Here is a 26,603-nt window from a genome sequence, read left to right on the forward strand (position 1 = left end):
TTCCATGTTAACACTTGCCCACAACAACTGTCCTCATTAGAGAGAAGGGTTCCAGCTCGTGACTGGCAACGTAAATCATCAATTAAAACAAATTTTCCATTTGGGGGCAATATTTGAAATTAATTTTTAAAATTAAATGTTTTTGTGAATTATGAGGGTCACTTGAAGTGGGTCCAAGTGAGATGAGTTGGGTGGCGAGTTAGGTAAGAATTTTGGATGGGGCTAAAATGTGTTTGAGGGAATTTTAAAATTGGTCGTAAAATTAAAAGCTAAGCTACAAGTTTAAAAAGTTATCACCCACTTATTTTGAAAGAATTTTAAACTGCTCCATTGTGGTAAAATCTTTAAAAATATTTGTTTTATGTTAACACATATTTTTAAGAGTTACTTGTATGTCATTACATTTCATTGTAACCCAATACTTAAAAATTCGAAAAAAGCTACGATAATTGTCCCATATTGGCAGCTCCATTTCAAAGTTGGCCACTTGCAGAGCCCGCAATATGGTGAGTGGTAATTGCAACTCAGTGCCAACATCTGATAACCTTAGACCTGCTGCTTGGTTCCAGGAAAACGTTTACCCAAACCTACCCCAATATGTGGGGGGCATATAAATTACGGGAATAAAAACTGAAATTGCTGCAAAAACAGAAACACACTTAAAATACATACAAGCACACACATTGGTATACGTAGAAAAGCAAAGCAAAAACGGAATATTTATGAACGCACCACGCGACGAGGGAAAGCGAAAATGCGCCAAACGAAATTGTGGGCCGAGGGCTGTGGGCTGGGTATAAATGTGGAAATGGAGCCAAGACCAACGAACCAAGTCCGAAGTCCTGTCTACCCTCTCCTGCAGACTGGCGCATATATATTTTTCCTTCTGCCGGGCAATGTTTGCTGGCAGATAAAGCAAATGGCAAAAGTGTTTTCCATGCGCGATCGATAAACACGGCGCCAGCAAGGCGGGACAAATTTTCATAGTTCAAGTGGCGCCTAGGAAAACCTACCAGCCACCAGCCCACAGTCAAACAGCCAACTGAAATGTGGTAGTAAAAATTCAGCCCAGAGAAAGAGAAATAAATGCGATAAAAATTATTGCGGAAGTGCGCAGGCGAGTGGAGAAAAAGGAGCAACAGGAGTGGGTTTGACGCATGTTCCTGGACTTTTCGGCTCGACTCTTTTGCACCTCATAATCGGCTGGCACTGGGTCCTTTGTGATTCGGCTGAATCATCGCCAAGGACGAAAACGAGAATTGATATCACGTGTCAGTCCACCGTCAACGTCACTCAGTCACTTCCCTTCCACAGGCAAAAGAAAAAAGAAAGCTAAATGAGGCTCGAATCTGATTTTATTTTACGATTTAGGCGTGCGTCGGCCTTTAGCCGTCGCCAAATTAGTTACCAAAATTAACTTGTCTATTTGCGTGGATTGTCGTTTTATGGCTGTTGCCAAGAAAGGCGACTTGGACTTCTTGATGTAGTCATAAGTTCTAAGGAATTGGGGATAAAGATGAGTCACTGCCGAATTGCCGGCAGCGTTTTATTTTTATTGGTTTGAGGTTAAACAAGACTGTTCCGAATGGCTTTCAGCTGCGGTTATGAAAATATTAGCTTATAAAAATAGCAATAAAAACTATTGTTGAAGCAACTTTTAAATTTTTTGTTTATGTTTTCAATCAATCATCATTTATTATTTATCGAAAGGTATAATATTTTAAAATACTTTTAAAAAGTATTGGTATAAAAAAATTCAATTTTTTAATTAAAAAAATATATTAGATTGTACAAATATTTGTGTTCCAACATGAAGGTCAGAGTTTCTTAAATTATTTGAGAATTTTTTACTACAGTTTTTTGAAAAGTGAATTTTATACAATTATTAACATGTTTTAAATTTTTTTGAAAAACTTAAACAATAAAACAAAGTTTCTTGAACCTAATTTTGTATATTACTAAACATTTAGATAAATTAAAACAAAAGTTTTCCTAAGCCTTAAAAGTAGGTTTCTGAACACTTTACATTTTTTCACTTTTTATATATATATATTTTTTTAGTTGATTTGATTATTTGAACATTCCTTTCTTGAACAGAGATTAAAAACAATAAATATTCGTGCAGTTAACTGCCATTATAAATTTTAAAAATTCGTTAATAAACATTGTTAAATATTTTTTGAAAGGTTTAGGTGATATTTGATCATATAAATACGATTTTTACGGGGGCCTTGACAGTTACTACACTCATTTACCAGATACTTATTCGCTTCTTGGACATATGATGGACCAAGTTGCCTGACCAAAGTGTAGATCCTGGCCAAAAGTTCACTGCGTTGGCACTCCTTCAAGTGGAACTCGTCCACCGAGGAAGCCAAATGCAATAAACATTTCCAATAGGGCATCAGAAGGCTTAAGCGGCATTCGATCGCCGCCAAAATTGGCACTTCCTGTCTCAGTTCGTTGAGCAGACAATTCCAGATGGTGCCGGGATCCACGATTCCTGGGGTGGAAATCAATTCCAGGACTTGAAGGCGTATTAAAGGCTCCTTTCGATTCCTTACGCTGTCCAAAATATTCAAAATAAAAGGCAACTGGTGCACCCTTTGCATCAAGTGTCGCAGAAAAAAAATGCCCATTTCCACATCTGTCCAGGGACTCTCCCTATTTCTTACAATATCGTACAGTTCATTGAGGGTAATTTCCTCCACCGAGTTGGCTAAATCCACCAGGACTTCGGCCACAAGTCCTCGGAAACGATCCAAGGAGTTGGGAAGCTCAATGCACGCATAGCTCGCTGGCACAGCGGCTATAATGAAAAGTTGATTTAGAAATCGCAGAAAGTAGGGTCGATATGTAGAAATCAATTGGTCATCGCAATGGTTCTTAAAATCTGCCGACAGCAAAGACCACACATTCATGGAGCTTTCGACCACCGACAGTGGGCACTTGGCGGCTATAAGTAGCAACAGCTCGATGGTGAGAAATCGCTCCTGGATTTTCGAAGGATCCCATTTTGTCAGCTGGTAGTGAGTTTCAAACAGGTTCACGAATATGTGGCAATAGTTTTGCATTAGATCCTGCTTGTCCACGGAGCTTTGGAACGCAGCTTCCAGTGAGATGACCATCTGGAACAAACGGGAGTCCAGGTAATTTGCGACCAAGGAGTACTCCAACATGCCCACTACACAGTCGGCCGCCTCCAAATGTCCCTCAATGAGGGGGGTAACTAAGATAACATATGCCCGTTGGAACAGCTTACGCTCTAGCACTTGGTCGGTTAATATAAAGCCATACCTTGTCCAGGATGCTAAAACGGCCAGACACTTAAGCAAAACACCATCTGGTAAGTCGCGTCGCTCTAGAAATCCCTCCACCGCATTGAAAATGTTGGAGGACTGAGAACGGAGCGCCAGGCGCACGGATTCCAAAGATTCTACATGCTGCTCCGGATCAAATGACCGAGCCTCTTCGGGCAGAATCCTCAGGACCTCCAGCAGTGCCATTATGTGTTCGGGCTTTTCGGATAACTGCCGCACAAAGCCACATATTTCGTCTTCCAAATTGGGCGAGCCTAGCCCCAAAGCTGACAGACATATGCCCAATTGTACAATCAAAGAATTGGATCCCGGTATCATGGCTGCATTTAGCAGGTGCTGGATGAAGCTATCCCTTAGATGCCATCGTTTGGGCATACTAAGCCGATTAAAATCATTCTTTGTTTTCTTGGCCAAACTCATGGCGGCAAAGGTCAGAATGTGCAGGGGATAAGATGGCTGGTGGGACAGCAATTCCTCAGATATCCGCCAAGCTTCTTTCGATTTCTGGAAGGAGTGCAAGTATTTGTCGGCCGGTGGATTGGTGCCAATGCGCAACAGATAAAGAGCATATATGACATTTTCCTTCGTAAACTTTGACTCCATTTTGAACAAAGTGGCTCTCTGTACTTTAATTTAATCCCATAAATTGCAGATCTTGAGTCGATCAGTTTAAAAAAAAACCTGATGTGTAAAAACGGATGTATAAAATGGACTGACCGAAATTCAGCAGGATTGAAAAAATAGAGGTAACTTTATACACTTGAAATGGAAAATGGTAACTTTGGTTTTAAAATTACTTAAAAAGGTGTCTAAAAGTATACAACAATATATTTTGTTTTGATTTTGATCCGTAGTATTGATTTTTCACTATCTACTTTTAGAAACATTTTATAAGTTATTTCAAAAGCCCAGTTATTTGAAAATACTAATTGGGCATTTCAAACCACAGTTGTGAGCTATCCAAAATATAGACGTTAAAAGTTTCACCAGACAAAAACTCTGGAACCCTAACCTTGATCCTGCGCGGCAATCAATTCCCTCAGCGCTTTTCCAATAAATGCATTGCGTTGAGACAATAAAACTCTATGAAAACTAAACAAACAAGGGACTCGAACCCATTGTACACATAGATATGTGTCCAGATTGCCGCAACTAACGTTTGCCCAGCGCAAATATTTATCCTGTCGTCTCCATTCGCAGGACGATTCAGGACGCCTCTCATCACGCACAAACGCACAAATTACAGGAGAATGGGCGCAAATTGAAGGGCGGGGAGGTGGAAAACTGCCTTGACCAACGCGAACAATAAGCAATAAAATTATATGCCATATTATACACATACACTCGCATACTAATCCACTCACACTCGCGGCAATATAATTTTGAAATCAGTTAAGTGTTGGCTTTGTTGGACATACAGAGATAATAAATAGTTGTTGATATTGTCAAATTTTACTTTACTTTGTATTAGCCAGTCAAATTTATTGAAACTTAAATATTAATATATTAAATATCATTTGATATATTAGATATTTTTTTATTTAAAAATTAAACCCTTTTGTTTATTTTCCAGAAACCTTAATCATACAAGATTTGTTTATAAAAATCAAAAATTTAGTTTACATTAAAGATTATCTATATTTTGTAAGTTCGGAGATAAATTCAGGAAAACTTTAATATAAACATTATTCGTTGATAGTTTTAGGATTAAATTTAAATGGAGTCTTGTGATAAATTATTTAATTTGAAATTCTATCAATGTATAACTTTTTTCTTATGAATATTTTGTGATTAGATAACAGATAATCCAAAGTTTGTCTTAAAAAATTCATAAGCTCAAAGGCAAATTCAGAAAATCTTTAACATTGATATAAATGCTTGCATAGTATTAGAACTAATTTTAAATCAAGTGTTATAATAAATTTGTAATTTACACATGAAACTCCTATGTTTAGTTTTCAGCGACTGTAGTCTTTATACTTGTTTTTAAAAACACAACATAATTAAATTTATGTTGGAAAGGAACTGATAATCCATATATTGTCTAAATATACGTATAATTCGCAGCAAATTGGATCATTTTTTCCGTGTATTAGCAGTCGTTTCGAAATCTAAGGTCTCATCCACCCTTCGCACTGCTGGTCTGTCGTTTATTGTCGCGCAGTGTTGTTGGGCGAGGAGTACATTAAATGCGCATCATAAATTTCATTACATTATTATGGCGTTGTTTGCGACAACAAGCGAGAGCCGTTAGCCGGATTCGACTACTTTATTGGATCGCCTCCGCTGCAGCGCCGTCAAATCGCATAAATAAAACTATCCGATTCTATTGTCTATTCTATCCATCTGCCAACAGTCTCTTGTCTTTATTAATGCACTGATTATGGGGCATGGGGGCACGCCCACTGGCAATGCATTTGGTCAAAATAATTTATGGGGCCGGGTCGGGCTTTTTCCCAAAAATTTCTCCAGACCAAGACACACGCCTTTATTTTGGCAGGCCAAACAAGAATGGGAGGGTCAAATAATCGAGTTGCGTAGGAAAATTACAATGCCTTGCCAAAATTTAAACAAAGGCGCGGCTGTTCTTGTTGTCTGAGAAATTGATTGCTTGGCACTCGGCAGCGACAAATGGCAGTGAACTTATGTCGATAGAACATAATATGTCCTATCTGGGTCGCCGGGGGGAAAAAATATAGAAAACTAACGTGGGTAATGTAGATTTAGAGTTGGGGTAGCGAAATTACTTTCAGCAGGCCACTTACTATATAATAACCGAATTAAGATCTGGAAACACATTTCGAGGTGTGTGCCTCAAAAATAACCATAGTTTTAAATGTAGCTATAAATTGATTGTAAATGTCAATGGTTTACATTTAAATACAACTTTTAGATATTAAAATCAATTCCGCAAATAGACAAGTGAAACAATTTTAAAGTTTTTAATGTTTTCATACTTAAAGTACTAAAAACTGCACTGGATGAAAATTAAATCGAAAAATATTTAAATTTTTGAAGTACCCACGCTACAACATTTTTAAAATCTATAAGTATTTACATTTACACACAATTCAAAATGATTTCCAAACTCTAAAGAGAACAACTATCTTTTTAACCAAAAATTTAACACGTAGTGCAAATAACCAAGTGAATTGCCCCTTACAGGAAAGAAAACACTTTCACTGCAACCAGCAACCTGCAACTGTGGCACTTAAAAAAATTGCAATATGTTCTGCAAACTAGAGCACAAAACTTAATTTCCAGCTAAACATTGTTACGCTGCACTGCCATCGAGACTAGCAGACAACCGCAAGAAAAAGCCAATCAAGCTTACAAGCTGACCGCTTACATGACAGGACCCATAACAGGACCCATATCCGAGCCCCTCCTTTCGTCGCCAAAGTAAAGGCGAAAGTAATTTGCAAGCCACTTGGCAGTGCCACAAAACGGGGACACTGAAAAAGAGCTGTGGAAGTAATTGAAAAATGTGCACTACATAGAAAATCGAATTATGTAGAAAGTGACGACGTTGACGATGGCGCAGGAAATATCAATTAACAGAAAACAAGAGCAAAACCCTATTAAAACCTTATTTATCCCGGCCGAAAAAAGTGGATAAAAAGGAAGCCAGCAGCAAATAAGCAAATAATATGGAAGAAGTTTGCACAAACAACCCTTGAGCCGGGAAAATAAGTGCAGAAGGGGCTGCAGTAGCTGCAGAATTAATTGCTTTATATGGCGTGATAATTTATTGAAGCTCACGATGACCAACATGGGAGCGAAGGTCCTTGGACCTGCTGGTCCTGCACTTTCCAGCCAGGGATAACACAAGTATTATGCCGGCAACGAGGCGTAAGGGTCAATCACATTAGAGGCATGCGATTCGAGGGTGGATCGTCCTGCCCCTTCGTCCCTTTCACCGAAAACCCAGCTCCAACTCCAGCTCCATGGTCAAGGGTTGCCCTCTGCGTTCTGCAATCTGATTATGTGTGCGGAGGAGGGTCGGGTAATAAGTTTTTCCCTGCATAATAAACATGCCAGAGGTATTGTGCGTTCGCCGTGATGTTTGTGCCACATAGCAAATATAAGGTATATGAGTCTGGCTAACTGTATGAATGAGTAAATCTGATTTTATGTGATGTTAGGTTAAATTATCTTCAAGAAGAACACATATAACAAGATTAAATAAGATTAACAACTAAAAATAAAGCGTGTCCGCGCTTCACCATCATATAAGCGCGAATATTTTTTGATGAGTTATTATTTTGTTTTGCCCTTCACAGATTTACGCACTGGCAACCGAAGAGGGTCTTTTGTCGAGCTCAAAGGTATGGTATGAATATAATCAGCGCATTCAATCGACTTAATTTCATTATGAATACGGAGGCAGCTAAACGCTGCCCTCTCATGCTCAGTGCCATGATTTTCCTTCGCCGCTTTTGGCCCAAGCCGAGCTCATAAATAATCTTGCCAACTTGTCGGACAGAACACTCGCCGGTAGCTCCGGTTTTCCATCCCCGCCGCCCTCCTCGGGTTTCCCGGTTTTCCCGGCTTTAGTCACGACCAGCTGCTGGCTGCTCGAGTTGCAAGGAACCCGCTTTGGCCGCTGTTGACAAACAAATATGAAACTAATCCCTGGTAATTAGTGCGCCAACTTTTGCTGCATTTTGAGCCAGGGAAGGACACCAGGACTCACGGACGGGGACTTGTAGTCGCTGCTGTCGCCTCTGGAGAGGGTCTCGCTCGCTGGTTGCTCTTTCGGCATCTCAGTGTCGAGAACACTCGGAGAAAAAACCACACCAGGATGAATTTTATTTTAATTTTTTTAGGCAGAGAGTTTAAGTATATGAAACTATTTTGTAAAGTCTTTTTAAATATTTGGAAATTGGTTTTCAATCAATGTAATATATTTTGTAGATTAAATAAAAAATATTTTACAGACGGACTGCTTAATATTTCTTTCCTAGTATAATATCATTAAAAGGATTAAGAGAATGTTTTTAATTTAAAATAAATACAAATTTAATTTCCGTTTTCAAAACTGTTGTATAAAATTGAAAATATTTTCCTGAAAATAATATTCTTCAAAATCAAAACTACGCTCGTTCCAGCACTCGAATAGTTTAATAAAGAAACCCATATTTTCCTGCAAAACATATTTCAAATTTTTTTCACAGTGCATATCTATGTTTGATAAAAACAACTTTACAGTTTAAGTGTTTTTATTATTCTTTTCTTAATATTTAAAAATAAATATTTTCTTTTCATAATATAGTGAAAAATATATATTCTATTTTTAAAACTCTTTTCCAGTATTTAAAATATTTTTTCCTGAAAATAAATTTTTTATAATCGAAATTACACTCGAATTAGCAGTCATAACATACTTTCAAACAGAAGATTAAAAATATATTTCAATTATTTTTCGTAGTGCATTTCTAGCTCTTGGTCACAGGAAGTTAGCAGATTCCTTATGCTTTCTGCTTTTTGCGGTTTTCCCGGTCGCATCTCGTTGTTTTTGCTTTTCGTTTTTGTGGCGGTGTCGTCGTTATTTTTATTGGAAAAGTTAAGCTTGTGTTTTGATAGGTTTCAGTCGTAAAGGGATTAATTAGTGCGGACTTCGCACCAGCGGCTCTGCGAACAGGATAAAGCCAGGCCAGTGTCTGGGGGTACAAGCTCAACATGCCGCCTCATGTCGCAATGCATAATAAAAGTTATGCTGAGTTGCATGGACTTTTTGTGTCGAATGGGACCTGGAATCGAATTGGAGTATGCTAACGAGTGTGCAGAATGCAATACAATACTATACAGAACTATTTATTTAAATCCTGTTTCTACTAAACACCACGCTGCGGGTAAGGAATAAAATGATGTGCTTAAAAGAAAATCCGAAACCTTTGATATTTATTGGATTCCGATCATTTCGTCATTCAATTTCCTTCCGAAAAGTTTTGAAAAGTTTGTTTTATGACCAATTTCAATAAAAAAAAATCATTAGCTAACGCCATTTTAAAAGCTAAGAAAAATTAAATTCGTTAAAAAATAAATACTTCAAATTCAGATTGGGGATCGATAGTTTGGTTCTCAACTACACAAAACAGTCATTAAAAAACAAATAAAAAAATATTTTGTTGTGCCCAAACACTGCAAAAAAAGCTTAATCAAGTGCAAAACGTTTTCTCGTATGCTGTTAATTTACATTTTGGCCAAGAAAGAGTGGGTGATAAGGAAAAAAAATTAAATTAAATGCTGAAGAGGAGATTTCCATTTATCACCAGATGATTCTGACAAAAATGATCTTTGCTTTAATACATTTTATTAAAAACACAAAAAATATCATTTTGTCACCTTAAGCCCACAACAGCCATTTTTCCTTCTATTTATCCCAATTCAGAACTCAATTACTTACGAAACTCTCCACATAATTCTTCATCTGGCCACTTGTCTTCACTGAAGTTTATTAATTTTATTTACCCCTTTACCCCCGACATTTCTCACTCGAAATTCCAGTGTTGCAGAATTTCCCGCTGTTTTACCGACCTTTCGCCTCCTTCTTATCTTTTTATTATGAACTGCAGCGACAATTTTGCTAGGCATGTCAGCGCATGATTTACGAGGCCGTGGCGTACAAATGAAAATTGTACCAAAAACAGGGTGGTGGGGGTACAGACAAACAGACAAACCTTTTTTGTGGCTCTGAAGTTTTGGCCACAAAACAGGAAGCGGAAATGAGTGCGCAGAACGACGATGGCGACATGTGAAATGTGTTTGCCACCAAAGAAGCACACAAAAAACCCAAAAAACAGATAGAACCAGCAAACACATGCAAAATAAACGGGTTCAAGTGGCGCTCGTTAAAACGGGAAGTGCGGGAAGGGGGTTAAAGCCAAAGGATAACTGTTGAATTGTTGGCATAATAACAAGGCAGGACTCCCATGTGTGTCTGCCTCTGTGTGTGCTAGTGTGTGGGTGTGTTTGTGTTAGCCCTGTCGCGTAGCAACTTGTGGCTAGCTTAATAGCAGTTAACAGCAAGCCAGCAAAAAGGGGGTGGCTAAGGGGGTCAAGGGATTGCTCTGTGGGTCCCCTGGTCATATTTCAAGGGTTTTCGGAAAGAGCTTGCATAGTGCTAACTTGGTTAATAAATTCAATTTAGTTATTAAGCAACTGAATATCTCTGCAGCAATAAAAATCTTGGGTAACCTCCATATAAATTAACACATTTAATAAAGATCTCCAAAAGTAAATAAGTTAATATTTAAAGTTAATATTTAAAAAAGAATTTATAGTTCTAAGTATTGACTAATAAGAAGCAATAATAATCAATAGGAATATTTGGTAACATCCATTTAAACATTGCACAAAGATCACCAAAAATAATATATTTGAATTTGGAGCTTAAAATGTTGATTAGTATTTTTAGCATTAGAACTTTTTCGCTAAAAATTTAGAGTTTATAGAGTTTTATACAATTTTTTAGAAGTATTTTAAGATTTGAATGTTATTATTAATTAGTTACATAAGAATCCCTTTTACTAATACGTTATTTTTTTATACGAATAGAATTAATTTAGCTTTATTGAAAGCTTCAAGCTGTGCTCTTATAAAATTAATCAGCAAGTAACTGTGAAATCGAGAAAAAGTTAAACTTGGAAAAGGAATAATATGTTTAGCAACACACCAACGGAAAACAGAGAAATAAAATTCACTAGAACAACAAGCAAACTGCGTGCTGTGAACACAATCCAATCAATTTATTAATTAAGCAAGCCACTCCGGCCAGAGGAGCGACTAAATGTATACAGCCAGCCGATTGTCTGCCTAGAGGAAATGGGGGGATTCCCAGTCTCTGCGAACCACCGATTGTGTGCGTCTATTTGTCTAGCTTTGTGCAATGGATTTTTAATGTTTTCCTCGGAGTCGCCGAGTGGGAGGACAATAATGTAACGCATTGTTAAGTCCGCTTGGCACTTTTCGCACGCCAGCTGTGTCCGGCTGGAAAAGCGAGGGAAACCCCCCAGGAAAACCAGCTAAGCTGCGAAGGAAAAAGCCCGGTCTTTAATGAGCCCCAAACTGCAATTACGCAAAACATTTGCCGCACTGCATGTGCCTTGAATGCGACGGCGTCGTCTGAAATAATTTTAATTGCGTTTTGCTTTTTATTTTATTGCATGTGGCGCCCTAACGATTTCGTTATGCTGGAGTAAATTAAACTAAAACAGAAGGCAGTAAAGAAAAACCATTAAAAAAGCTTGGACTTGAGTTCCGTTTAGCAACTAAAGCAATAGTTAAATATTAAATGTTTAATGAAAGATGTAGTAAGGTTTAAAAAATTTATATTTCTCGTTGTAAAGTCCAAATTACTGTTTATTTGGAACTTTAAAACAAGATAACATTTAGTTCGGTCGGACTTAAATTTGTATTTTGTTTGGAGTCTTATAAATATGAAAATTGGTGAATATACCTGTTATTAGTAGATATATTTTCAATACAAGCTGATGAAAGAAAGAAAAAGCATTAAGAAAATGTCACAGATTTAAACCAATTTACCGTCAAGTCCTTTGCCAATTGATTCGCTTCGATTCAGCATTCTTCGCTTTATAGAGCGAAGTTTCTTTTATTAAATAAAAGAAATGAAGCTTGCGGTAAACGTTTTCTTGGCCATTCTGGGCATTGCACTTGCAAATCCACTTCCGCCTATAGATTTTGTCACCGTAAGGCCAAGACCTGGCGTGAGACCTAGGGTTCCCGAGGGTAAATAGATGCAAGCCTTACATCATCTACCAATCCTTAGATGTTGACAAAAATTTCTCCTTACACTATAACTTGAAATTGATAAAGTTATTAAATAAATCAACAAAAAACAAACACTTACTTAAGACATCAGCATTTTATACATTTTGCTTTGTCTGTGCCATCAGCTTGGGTGTTGAGCCTTCTTTTTTGTGGGTTTGACGACATTTCGTGAGCTGATACTAATTGTTTGACTCAGTGCCACACTCCATACCTTCATTGGATGTTAATCGGAAAAATTCATTATCTACGCTTCGGAGTTGGACATACTTGGCATTGTTTTTTTTTTTTTTTATTGCATGATAGTACCTTTGCAAAGGCATGGTGGGTAAAGAAAATATACAAAAATTAAATAAATTGTAAATAATTAAGACAAATTTTATAACTAAATAATGACTAATGAGTTATGAGGGTTCCGAGCTAAGTAAATGTGTTTCCCAATATTTTTACTATCTGTTGCCATTTATAATCTTTTGAGTTGGAAAATATTGAGACTACGGTATAAACCTAAATTTATAGCATTTTTATTAAGCAAAGCGTGAAAGTCCCAGAACAAGCTAGATGGGAACTTGACTTTCCTTCGATAATTACTGGATAAAGTTAAGATACCTACTGGAAGTGCTACTGAAAGCATACTTTGAAAGATGGAAATTGATCGCAGTTTGAATCCTAAAAGTTGCGCCAACCGCATTCAACCTTCTCAAAATAAACTAAATCAATTGGATAAATTAAACCACTGCCATCTAACAAGGGCGAACACTTTTAAGAGATCCTCATTTTATTTGCGTATAATAGGGACTCATAAAGGGTCCTTTAGATTTGGATTCTATTTGCCGTTGTCATCAGCCTTGGGACCGGTTTTTTTGCCCCCTGGTTGGGCGTTGGCGAGGGCAAGGGCCAGGACGACGAAGATCAGAACTGCAAACTTCATTTTAAGAGTTTATATGGTTTGATTGGGCTGGCATCTGCTTTTTATACTTTTTTTGGGTTTAAGCGGAACCAATTGATTTTCGATACTTTCGAGAAAGTTCTAATAATAATAATAATAGTTTTCAACTTTGCACTGACCTTGAAATTTGGTAATATTTTGATTTTCTAAAGTAGCCAAACTATTATGGCTTGCCGGTGACAGGTAAGCGATGTGGGTGGGGGGTGGTCTTGAATGACTATTTTTATTTTGTATTTTTCAATGTGATAATCGTCGGTACCGTCACTTATCAAATTGTTCCACTTTAAGCCAAAGCAAGTATAAAAGGCAGATCCAAACTTTTCATATCAACACTCAAATAAAGTTTGCAGCACTTATCTTCACCGTCCTGGCCGACGAAGCAGGTCCCAAGGCAACGACAACGGCAAATAAAAAATAAAATCCATTAAAAAAGCTTTGACTTGAGTTCCGTTTAGCAATAGTTTAATATAAAATGTTTAATGAAAGATGTAGTTAGGTTCAAAAACATTTTTTTTTTTTCGTTGTAAAGTCCAAATTACTGTTTATTTGAAAAAATTTGTATTTTGTTTGGGGTCTTATAAATATGAAAATTTGTAAATTTACCTATTATTAGTAGATATATTTTCAATACAAGCTGATGAAAGAAGAAAAGCATAAAGAATATGTCACAGACTTAAACCAATTTACGATCAAGGCCTAGGCCATTTGATTCGCTTCGATTCATCATTCTTCGCTTTACAGAGCGAAGTTTCTTTTACTGGATAAAAGAAATGAAGCTTGCGGTAAACGTTTTCTTGGCCATTCTGGGCATTGCACTTGCAAATCCACTTCCGCCTATAGATTTTGTCACCGTAAGGCCAAGACCTGGCGTGAGACCTAGGGTTCCCGAGGGTAAATAGATGCAAGCCTTACATCATCTACCAATCCTTAGATGTTGACAAAAATTTCTCCTTACACTATAACTTGAAATTGATAAAGTTATTAAAGAAATCAACAAAAAATTCTTAGTTTCACATACGCTGAATAAAACACTTACTTAAGAGATCAGCATTTTATACATTTTGCTTTGTCTGTGCCATCAGCTTGGGTGTTGAGCCTTCTTTTTTGTGGGTTTGACGATATTTCGAGAGCTGATATAAATGGTTTGACTCAGTGCCACACTCCATACTTTCATTGGATGTTAATCGGAAAAATGCATTTTCTACGCTTCAGTGTTGGTCATACTTGGCATTTTTTTTTTATTGCATTATAGTACCTCTGTAAAGGCATTGTGGGTAAAGAAAATATACAAAAAATAAATAAATTGTAAATAATAAAGAAAAAAAATTATAACTAAATAATGACTAATGAGTTATGAGGGTTCCGAGCTAAGTAAGTGTGTTTCCCAACATTTTTACTTTCTATTGCCATTTATAATCTACCGAGTTGGAAAAGATTGAGACTACGTTGTTAACCTAAGGAAAGTTTGAAAGGCCCAGAACAAGCTAGATGGGAACTTCGATAATTACTGAATAAAAAAAATTGCAGTTTGAATAAATTTAAGATACCTACCAGTAGAGCTACTGAAAACATTCCTTGAAAGATGGAAGTTGATCGCAGTTTGAATCCTAAAAGTTGTGCCAACCGCATTCAACCTTCTCAAAATAAACTAAATCAATTGGATAAATTAAACCACTGCCATCTAACAAGGGCGAACACTTTTAAGAGATCCTCATTTTATTTGCGTATAATAGGGACTCATAAAGGATCCTTTAGATTTGGATTCTATTTGCCGTTGTCATCAGCCTTGGGACCTGGTTTGTTGGCCCCTGGTTGGGCGTTGGCGAGGGCAAGGGCCAGGACGGCGAAGATCAGAACTGCAAACTTCATTTTAAGAGTTTATATGGTTTGATTGGGCTGGCATCTGCTTTTTATACTTTTTTTGGGTTTAAGCGGAACCAATTGATTTTCCATACTTTCGAGAAAGTTCTAATAATAATAATAATAGTTTTCAACTTTGCACTGACCTTGAAATTTGGTAATATTTTGATTTTCTAAAGTAGCCAAACTATTATGGCTTGCCGGTGACAGGTAAGCGATGTGGGTGGGGGGGGGGGTTGGTCTTCAATGACTATTTTTATTTTGTATTTTCCAATGTGATAATCGTCGGTACCGTCACTTACCAAATTGTTCCACTTGAAGCCAAAGAAAGTATAAAAGGCAGATCCAAACTATTCATATCAACACTCAAAATAAAGTTTGCAGCATTTATCTTCACCGTCCTGGCCGACGGTGGAGTTGAGTTCCGTTTAGCAATAGTTTAATATAAAATGTTTAATAAAAGATGTAGTTACGTTCAAAAACATTTTTTTTCGTTGTAAAGTCCAAGTTACTGGTTATTTGGAACTTTAAAACAAGATAACATTTAGTTCGGTCGGACTTAAATTTGTATTTTGTTTGGAGTCTTAGAAATATGAAAATTGGTAAATATTACCTATTATTAGTACATATATTTTCAATACAAGCTGATGAAAGAAAGAAAAAGCATCAAGAAAATGTCACAGATTTAAACCAATTTACGATCAAGACCAAGGCCAATTGATTCGCTTCGATTATAACTTGAAATTGATAAAGTTATTGAAATAAAGTTATTAGTTTCACAGACGCTGAATAAAACACTTACTTGAGACATCAGCATTTTATACATTTTGCTTTGTCTGTGCCATCATCTTGGGTGTTGAGCCTTCTTTTTTGTGGGTTTGACGATATTTCGAGAGTTTATATAAATTGTTTGACTCAGTGCCACACTCCATACCTTCATTGGATGTTAATCGGAAAAATGCATTATCTACGCTTCGGAGTTGGACATACTTGGCCTTATTTTTTTTTTTATTGCATGATAGTACCTTTGCAATGGCATGGTGGGTAAAAAAATATACAAAAATAAATAAATTGTAAATAATAAAGACAAATTTTATAACTAAATAATGACTAATGAGTTATGAGGGTTCCGAGATAAGTAAGTGTGTTTCCTAACATTTTTACTGTCTATTGCCATTTATAATCTACCGAGTTGGAAAATATTGAGACTACGTTGTTAACCTAAGGAAAGTTTGAAAGGCCCAGAACAAGCTAGATGGGAACTTCGATAATTACTGAATAAAAAAAATTGCAGTTTGAATAAATTTAAGATACCTACTGGAAGAGCTACTGAAAACATTCCTGAAAGATGGAAGTTGATCGCAGTTTGAATCCTAAAAGTTGTGCCAACCGCATTCAACCTTCTCAAAATAAACTAAATCAATTGGATAAATTAAACCACTGCCATCTAACAAGGGCGAACACTTTTAAGAGATCCTCATTTTATTTGCGTATAATAGGGACTCATAAAGGATCCTTTAGATTTGGATTCTATTTGCCGTTGTCATCAGCCTTGGGACCGGTTTTTTTGCCCCCTGGTTGGGCGTTGGCGAGGGCAAGGGCCAGGACGACGAAGATCAGAACTGCAAACTTCATTTTAAGAGTTTATATGGTTTGATTGGGCTGGCATCTGCTTTTTATACTTTTTTGGGTTTAAGCGGAACCAATCGATTTTCGATACTTTCGAGAAAGTTCTTTGCACTGACCTTGAAATTTTGTAATATTTTGATTTTCTAAAGTAGCCAAACTATTATGGCTTGCCGGTGACTGGTAAGCGAAGTGGGGGGGGGGGCTTGGGGGCTTGACATTTGACATTTGACTATTGACATTTTGTATTTTCCAATGTGATAATCATCGGTACCGTCACTTATCAAATATTTCCACTTGAAGCCAAAGAAAGTATAAAAGGCAGATCAAACACTCAAAATAAAGCTTGCAGCACTTATCTTCACCGTCCTGGCCGACGAAGCAGGTCCCAAGGCAATGACAACGGCAAATAAAAAATAAAACCATTAAAAAAGCCTGGACTTAAGTTCCGTTTAGCAACTAAAGCAATAGTTAAATATTAAATGTTTAATGAAAGATGTAGATAGGTTCAAAAAAAAATTTTTATTTTTCGTTGTAAAGTCCAAATTACTGTTTATTTGAAAATTTTATAACAAGATAACATTTAGTTCGGCCGGACTTAAATTTGTATTTTGTTTGGGGTCTTATAAATATGAAAATTTTTAAATTTACCTATTATTAGTAGATATATTTTCAATACAAGCTGATGAAAGAAAGAAAAAGCATAAAGAATATGTCACAGACTTAAACCAATTTACCATCAAGTCCTTTGCCAATTGATTCGCTTCGATTCATCATTCTTCGCTTTATAGAGCGAAGTTTCTTTTACTGGATAAAAGAAATGAAGCTTGCGGTAAACGTTTTCTTGGCCATTCTGGGCATTGCACTTGCAAATCCACTTCCACTTATTTAAGACATCAGCATTTTATACATTTTGCTTTGTCTGTGCCATCAGCTTGGGTGTTGAGCCTTCTTTTTTGTGGGTTTGACGATATTTTGAGAGCTGATATAAATTGTTTGACTCAGTGCCACACTCCATACTTTCATTGGATGTTAATCGGAAAAATGCATTATCTACGCTTCAGAGTTGGTCATACTTGGCATTATTTTTTTTTTATTGCATTATAGTACCTCTGCAAAGGCATTGTGGGTAAAGAAAATATACAAAAAATAAATAAATTGTAAATAATAAAAAAAAAAAATTATAACTAAATAATGACTAATGAGTTATGAGGGTTCCGAGCTAAGTAAGTGTGTTTCCCAACATGTTTACTTTCTATTGCCATTTATAATCTACCGAGTTGGAAAAGATTGAGACTACGTTGTTAACCTAAGGAAAGTTTGAAAGGCCCAGAACAAGCTAGATGGGAACATCGATAATTACTGAAGAAAAAAATTGCAGTTTGAATAAATTTAAGATACCTACCAGTAGAGCTACTGAAAACATTCCTTGAAAGATGGAAGTTGATCGCAGTTTGAATCCTAAAAGTTGTGCCAACCGCATTCAACCTTCTCAAAATAAACTAAATCAATTGGATAAATTAAACCACTGCCATCTAACAAGGGCGAACACTTTTAAGAGATCCTCATTTTATTTGCGTATAATAGGGACTCATAAAGGATCCTTTAGATTTGGATTCTATTTGCCGTTGTCATCAGACTTGGGACCTGGTTTGTTGGCCCCCGGTTGGGCGTTGGCAACGGCAAGGGCCAGGACGGCGAAGATCAGAACTGCAAACTTCATTTTAAGACTTTATATGGTGTGATTGGGCTGGCATCTGCTTTTTATACTTTTTTTGGTTTAAGCGGAACCAATTGATTTTCGATACTTTCGAGAAAGTTCTAATAATAATAATAATAGTTTTCAACTTTGCACTGACCTTGAAATTTGGTAATATTTTGATTTTCTAAAGAAGCCAAACTATTATGGCTTGCCGGTGACAGGTAAGCGAAGTGGGGGGGGGGGGGGGGGGGGCTTGAATGACTAGTGTTATTTTGTATTTTCCAATGTGATAATCGTCGGTACCGTCACTTATCAAATTGTTTCACTTGAAGCCAAAGAAAGTATAAAAGGCGGATCCAAACTATTCATATAAACACTCAAAATTAACGGCAAATAGGATCTAAATCTGATGGTCCCTTTATAAGTCCCAATTATACAAAAATAAATGAGGACCTCTTAACTTAGCCTTTCTATTATTATAATTGCTTTGAAAACCTTAGAATCTAAAAGATTGCGATATCTAAGTGTTGCTAATTTTGGGCACAGGTTTTATGCAGATTACCAAACAAAAAGCTAAGAATGTTGTATACAAACGTTTTAGTCCCATGCCAGCGGTTGGTTATTGGCGACCATTAAGAATATTTAATCTATTCTGACTGAACTGCATTACTTGACAAGCAATTTAAATTATTTTATCATTTATTATTAAAGACGGACGAAAATGTATTAAATGAACTGGTTATTTTTTATATATGTTTAACATTTGTGAAAACTTTAAGTTCTACAAATATTCTTAGTTTTTCTATGTTAAGTCGAACATTCATTATTAAAAGTCTGCACAAGTCGAATTACTTGTATCTTAGTAAACTAAATAAATAATTAGTACTCCATCATAAATGGTTTATATTTCAAATGTTTTGTTTTAAACAAGTTTTTATTTACAGTATCAATATCAATTAACTCCTTAAGTGCCAAGGTCTTATTAAATAACAACTGATTTACCATTAATCGTAATTTCTGATCGATTCAAGAACTAGTATTAAAATATGTTTGCATGAATGTCCTGCTAATATCCTAAATAAAACATAGTAACCCGAAACGTGTATAACTAATCGATTCGCGTAGCAGTTAACACTATTGCCAATTTAATTTTTCCACCCTAAGTAGACGGGTAGAGTACATAAAAACCTCTGTTTCCTTTCCATCACAAACAAAATGAAGATAGCCGTTCTGTTCGCAACTATCTTAGGACTTGCCTTTGTGGAAGCTGATCCCCTGCCAGGTGTTCCTCCCTCCCGTGGCAAATAGAATACTAAATTGTAAAGCAACCATGTCCAAATAGAAAAGCCATATCTAAAAACTAGATTAAAATAAGGTTTTTATTTTAAGTGGAGCAATACAAATTTAATAATTGCTATGAAAGTCTTTAAATTTTAAAAAATAAATTGGTTCGTCATGTTCAAGTATTGCCAATCCGATTTTCCACTTTAAAGTAGTCTTGCTAGTTCATTGCTGTCATTAATATCAACATAAAAGTAACATACAACTTACTAAAACTCCACCGGCTAAAATTGAAACGTCTGTATTTGCCAATTTCTTTTTTATTATTCAGCAAACACTTTACCATGTTTTGCAATATATGTGTATCTCATAGTTTTTTGCCCTAAGTAAGAGCAATCCATATACAAAATGTTTTAAATGTCTTCATCCAATAATAATCATTTACATATCTAATTTCTATTGCAAAAGTCTTTTAGAAACATGCAACTTATTTTATGAGTTTATTTAATAATAATTTCTTTGGCCACCGGTACCAATAATGATAACTAATCTCTTATTCAGGCTTACAATTAAATAGATGTCAAGACCGACAATCACAAAAAATTTTTTTTTTTTCAAATGATTTTTATTTAAGCTAGAAAATAAAATGATTTATTTTTAAAAGATAAAGTCTATTAGCTACATTACTTGTCTAGCCATTTCCACTCATAATTGAGTTAGTACTCTTGAGCATATTTCCCTATTTCAACACTCGATGAATTTTTTTTTACACTTTTGAGATAGTTTTCGACAGCGCAGGCGCTTTGTGGCTAAGATTTTTGGGTAGTCACTCACTCAAAACTTAGTTGGCTTTTTTTGAAGCCTGCAATTTGTAACCCTCCATTTGGGGATGAATGCAATTGTCGGGCGAAAGGGGTGCGATATGCAATATGGGTGGGCCAAAAGGCATGGATAGGTAGACAATTGCAGCTAATTGCCAATAATCAGGCATCGACCATAAATTGGCGTTAACAAGGCCAACAAATCAGCGGAACGCTTCCTGTTTGGCAATGGAAAATTGTGATTGAGCTGGCGGCATAAATCAGGCAAATTGAATTACAAAAAACACTGGAGCAATAAAATCTAGCAATTATATTTACGCATATATGGTACTCGTAGGCCTGTCTGTGTATGCGTTTTTCTGGCCTAGCGACAATTTAATTACAATTGGCCATTGAGAGAAATTGCAGTTGCCGCCTCACTGGCGCCGCAAAATATGCTAATTTATATTTATATGGATATGGAGTTATTCCCTCGCCGACTTTTCCGCTTTCCCCGCCCCTTTGCCGCTGCCCCACCCCCTTAATTTTGGAACCCAACTGCAGACTCTGAGGCTGTGTGAAATATTTTCGGCGGCGGCGACTGCGGTCGTAAAATTTATTGTTGCCAAATGCATATTTGTCACATTTCGCAATGTGTTTGGCGGCCATAGAACAATTTACAAGCAACTGGGGACTTTGGCTAAAAGCCTTGCCTCCGCCCCTCTAACTCCTCGCATTTGAAAAAGGATAAAATAAACTAAGGCCAACTGGATGTGTCGCGCTAAAAGCGCCTTTGGCTCAGCTGAAATACACGTATTTTATGTATTTAATTTTTGCTCCAGGTGTTTGGGAAAACTTGTCTTCGAAAACGGAGAAAAAGCTCTTAGATTGATTGTGCTCTAAATTGTTTTAGTAGATACTTTATGTTTTTTATTTTTTTTCTAAAAAATACTTAAGATGTGATAATAAAATATAACAATTCATAAAAAAAATACCTTTTATATTCTGCAGCGATTTATTTGCTGTTTTTTTTTTTTAACTGTAAGTGAAGTGAGAACGGTTGAGCTTGTTAAGCCGATGTAAAATTCAAATATAAATAACAATTATAAAATATTAGTCACTAATCAATTTGTTCCACTTGAATTGAATGGATTATATAAAATAAATAGAGTCACTAATCAATTTGTTCCACTTAAAGCCAAAAAAAGTATAAAAGGCAAATCCAAACTATTCATATCAACTCTCAAAATGAAGTTTGCAATCCTGATCTTCACCGTACTGGCCCTTGCCCTCGTCAACGCCCAACCAGGGGGCAGCAAAACAGGACCCAAGGCTGATGACGACGGCAAATAGGATTTAAATCTGAAGGCCAACTTATAAGTCCCAATTATACAAAAATAAAATGAGGACCTCTTAACTTTGTCTTTCTTTTATTAGAATAGTTTTGAAAACCTTAGAGTGTGAAAAATTGCGATACCTTAGTGTTGCTCTAAAAACCTTAAAAAATAAATTTAAAGTGAGAAAGTTTGAAAATAGATAAGACGAGGTATCAATCAATTATAAATAAAAATGTATAAAAAAATACTTTTTATATTATGTCATGCTTTATTGCATTTTTCTTTTTAAAGCTTTAATGTCAAATAAAAAAAAATAACATTTAACACACTTTTAATAACTTCTCCCTTATATATCTAACTCTATTTATCCCTTAAAGAGGCGGTTTAACATTTGCTTTCTTTATTTCAGACACATTCCCCAGGGTTCATGAGTTTTTACGGCCCACTCCAGAGGCTCGCTTACTAAACTTCCCATCAACATGATAATTGGCCAGCACTTCCAAGGAAAATATCCATTGCCTTTTGCCCTTCAGCTGTCACAACACTCGCACACTCTCACAATCACCCACAACACACACACAATTCACACCTCAGAGACTCGCTGAATGGGAATCCCCTGAATGCTCGCTAAACAAAAGAAATGAAGTCATTTGTAATTAATGAGGTTTGTCACCCCAATTTTCCGCAACTTCCACTGGCACAAAAAAAAAGAGAAAACCTGGGAAACATCAGACTACGACGTGGGGTGGGAAAGTGGGTAGGGGTCGGATGAAGTTCACCTGCCTGCCTGGCATATTGAAAATCACAGTCGGTGGGCAGCAAAAAAAATATCGCCGTCCACAAAACAATCTAATTATATCGTTAAGCACACCAAAATTGGCAACAGACCCACCCCTGAAAAAGGAGACCCCATCTTTACCCCTCAGGTGGTTTTTGGGGTGGGGTGGGTGGTGACCCCTGTCATCCCTGTCACCTTGACAAACAGACAGATAGACAGACAGACGTACGCATTCTTGACCCTGACAGACAGCCTGACTCCTGGGGTGACAGTTTCCGTTCGCTTGTTTAATTAAAATTATGTAAATAAATGTATTTAGCTGACACTGCGCTGTAATTAAGTGCAAGGGGAAGGGTGGCTCTGCATCTGTTGCCTGACAAATTTGGTCCACCTTGGCAGGCGCATAACTTGTCTTTAGTTATTTACACGAAACGAAATAACACCACCACCTTTAAAATGTAAGTTAGGTGGTTTTGAGTTTTCAAACCATCAGACAGATACATATATAGTTCTGACACAAAATTAAAACTTAATTTATTGAATATGTCAGAAAAATATATACAAAATAATATTTTCCTGAAAGTTAATGTGTGCGTAAACATGTTATTTTATTGCAAGTATAGGAAATTATATAAATTTAACGAACCTATATTATAACCTACTTTAACAGGCAGCGCAGCCCCTTAGAGGTTAAACATACTTTGAATAAATTTAAGCAAAATATTTTGAATTATAAATTTAAAAATATTAGTTCTCAAAACAATGCCCAATATTTAAAAATCGTACTGTTATCAATTTTAAATATATTTTGTTATGAATTTAAAATAGTAGTTTCATAAAATATTAAGCTTTAATATAATGGATTCCTTAAATACTAAGAAAGGCAAGTGCATATGGTTTACAATTCCTTAATAAGTTTTACAAAAGCCTTCCAATTGTTTTCCAAACTTGAAACGAAATTTTCCTATGTGTACTGACTTTTGCCTTTTCGCGTGTCTATATATGCTAACAAATTAGCCTTGAAATGAGCAATTTGCAGGCCATGGTAGAGATGGGGTGGAGAGGGGGATGCTAGAGTGGGTGGTTGGGCGGTGGGTGGTGCTGTCTTCGCCGTGAATACAAACTGAGCTGACAGCTGCTGTCAGTGGCCGACCGTCAATGCTGGAACGTTATGGAGTATTAAGTATTCCTTCCGGGTGGCAAAAGGCGTGAAAAAGCAATTAAGTGTGAAGTCCTCGAGGTTCCACAACAACAACAGCAGCCAAAAAAAAAGAAAACAAAAAAGAAAAAAAAACAACTTCTTCTTTGTCTAGAGCATGGAACACAAATGAAAAATGATCTTTGACATGCTAATGGAACATCTCTTCACATCACGTACTTGCCTCAACTTAAAGTTACAATAAATTCCAATGAAACCCCTTCTTGGACAGAGCTCTCAATCACTTTTCGAGGCGAAAATCAAATAAATTCCATTTTGACAAGTGGCACAGTTGAACTCCCCAATTCGACATTCATGGGCCTTCATAATCCGCATGCAGACTAATGAAATGCCAAAAGTCAGAGGCCCATTTCACATATAGCATTCCTCCAAACTCCCCAACCCCCCTACAGTCAACTCCACACGTGCTCCGTTGACGTCACCACAGTGAAGCCATGTTGACATCAACGTGGGGGAAATTGTTTTGATGAATGTGTCGATTTAATTGATGAATGAGTTTTTAAGCTGGCAAAAAAATCGAATGCCATCACGTTTTTCCAGGCGTGAAAATTCTGTTCGTGCACTTAAAACAATGGTTTAAGCTTGTCTTAATAACCTTTCATAAAATATGTATGGGAATTTTTTGAATATGGGAGACTTTTGTTTTAAATGTGAATAAAAATAAAATGTATACATTATTTCATTATTATTTTTAAACACAAGTTAAACATAAATAATTTTTTGCCTGTATATTTTTTGTATTTTATTCTACCTGGGGTCCCTTTGAAGGATGATCGGCCGACAGGTGAGCGGACCTTAATTGAGTACTCGGAGTGATTCCATAAATATGCTGGAAGGCCACCGGATAGACAGAAGTTAAAAGTCCTGGGCTAACAAGGCCAAAAAGAGTGCTACACAAATTCGAAAGCCAAAGCGCAACAATAGCAAGCCGCAAATATCAATAAAAACGAATGCAACATGGAGCTGTAATGTTGCGATTTGTTCGCTACCCGAAACACAAAAGCGTCCCGCAAAAAGAGAGGAAAGGGGAAATTCGAGCTGGGTTAGCGTCAGTCTCTGGCATGCAATAATATAAATTCCGGGCCACACACACAGCCCTTTAATCGAGGTACGGCGACTGGCTGGAAAAAAACAACACCAGAACACTGAAAATAATATCCAACATCCAACTATAAATAGAGTCGGGCATAGCCGCTCCTCCTGGCAGTGCTGTGCTGTTATTGGAGTGAATTTCTGGGAAAGTCTTGCGGCTTAATCTACAACAGCATGCGGTTTGCCGGCAGCCAGGAACGCCGGCAATAAAAGCCTGCAAACTGTAGCTGAAATGGGAGCCGCATGCAGCAGCGGTTAAATATTTAAAGCCCTCGGCTTACGAAAGCCAACCGATTTGGATTCGGATTCGGATTCAGATGGAAGTAAGACAATCAGACAGGGCCGAAAATTATTTGAGAAGTTTCATATTCTGTCAGGTGGAAAAGTAATGAAAGAGTGCAATAAATTATTAAAATAAATATTCAAAAGTACATTTGTAGACCTATTAGATTTTTGGTTGTAGGAAGTGGTTTGAAAGTCGACAAGCCTGATTACATATTAAAAACATCACTATGGGCTTGGAAACAATTTTTTAAATGTGCCTGAATGTATGCAATGAAAAACAGAATCGTTGTCTCTCGTATTGAATTTATTGGGGTTCCCGATTAAAAATGTATATTGCACACTTTTAGACACCTTTAGAAAAGATTTCTAAAAGCCAAGTGATCTTTGTATGATTTCAATTAAATACCATTAATAATATTACCATAATTCATTTATATAATTATTTAGATATGGATTAAGACTGTAAAGTGAGCTATTTTCAAGCACTTTAGATTTCTATCGCTCCGCGTGACCACATAAATGCATTTAAGTGCATCGTAAAAATGCTCGTGATAAGATTTCGCCCACTTTCCGAGCACTTTCCAAATGTCATATTTCCTGTGACTGTAACTAGGCTCAAGTTAATTATCAGGCTTAACAGTTTGCTAGTTAAATTCCTCCCCCCGCAAGCCACGCTTCGAAAGCGACACAACGTATAAAACTTAATGTGCCGCGTGCGCATAAAACAAAATTTCAACTGCAATTAGTCGTGCAAGGCTCTCTGAAATACCCCCCCACCGACTTTACTCTGATAAAACCATAAAAAATTTTCCGCCAACATGGCAAATAATTTGGCTAACGACATTTTGTAACTAATGCTGGCCAACCGCAGCAACAACAACAGCGATAACCATTAACACGCCCCCTTTTCCTGCAAAATGCAGCAGCAGAGCAGCCGGCGGGTCATTAAAAGTCCACCCATAACAGTTTATTGTAATGCGACCGCTCGTAGGCCAACTGGACAAGTGGCCGGCCACGCCCCTTCTGCCCCCTAACTTGGCGGTAGGGGGGATGTTCTAACGTATTCCTGCTACCCGGCATTGCCACTTAATTAGAAAAGTTTTAGCGCACCACGAGACAAAAGCCATTGACAGCGACGAAAAGTTCGGGGAACGCCCTTAGTCCTGCTTATTTCCACCCATTTCCACCCATTTTCCCCCTCTTCTCCGCTTCCCCGCTCCCAAAACCATCGACAAGCTGCATGTCACTGGCCAAAGGAGTTGAATAGAGGTCTGGACAGTAAAAGAAGTGGGAATACCCTTAGGAGACTGCCAAATTATTTAACTGACATTTCATATCTATCATTTAAATCAATAATAAAGTCAAATGAAAAAAAAATAATAAATCAAGAACAACTATTGATACTTGCACTTGTATTATATTCACTTATTTATTACGCCTGATTTATAATGCTGGGAAATTATACTTTTCACATTTTATAAGTATAATTTAAACCCCTTAAAATGTCTAATACACACTTAGATTAAAAAATTAAAAAAAAAAAGTGAACTAACTTTTAAATCGT

General features: G+C 36.7%; 2 protein-coding genes across 3 annotated transcripts in view; both read right to left on the minus strand.

Moving 5' to 3' along the window:
* The window catches only part of LOC128253694 (uncharacterized), a 111,565-nt gene that overhangs the window by 8,030 nt on the left and 76,932 nt on the right, over nucleotides 1-26,603 (minus strand). The gene's annotated exons all lie outside the window — the stretch shown is intronic.
* LOC128253670 (transportin-3) lies at nucleotides 2,116-4,122 on the minus strand. Of its 2 annotated transcripts, XM_052982265.1 has the most exons (2): nucleotides 3,298-3,433; nucleotides 2,116-3,229 (listed from the first exon to the last, which is right to left on the minus strand). In XM_052982265.1, exon 2 carries the CDS (start codon nucleotides 3,177-3,179, stop codon nucleotides 2,169-2,171), a length of 1,011 nt encoding a protein of 336 aa, XP_052838225.1. In that variant the 5' UTR covers nucleotides 3,180-3,229; nucleotides 3,298-3,433; the 3' UTR covers nucleotides 2,116-2,168. The 2 variants fall into 2 exon arrangements, with proteins under 2 accessions (XP_052838225.1, XP_052838224.1); XM_052982264.1 differs by having other exon boundaries at nucleotides 2,119-4,122.

This window comes from Drosophila gunungcola (genome assembly GCF_025200985.1).
Source record: "Drosophila gunungcola strain Sukarami chromosome 2R unlocalized genomic scaffold, Dgunungcola_SK_2 000004F, whole genome shotgun sequence".
In the NCBI taxonomy this organism is placed as follows: domain Eukaryota; kingdom Metazoa; phylum Arthropoda; class Insecta; order Diptera; family Drosophilidae; genus Drosophila; species Drosophila gunungcola.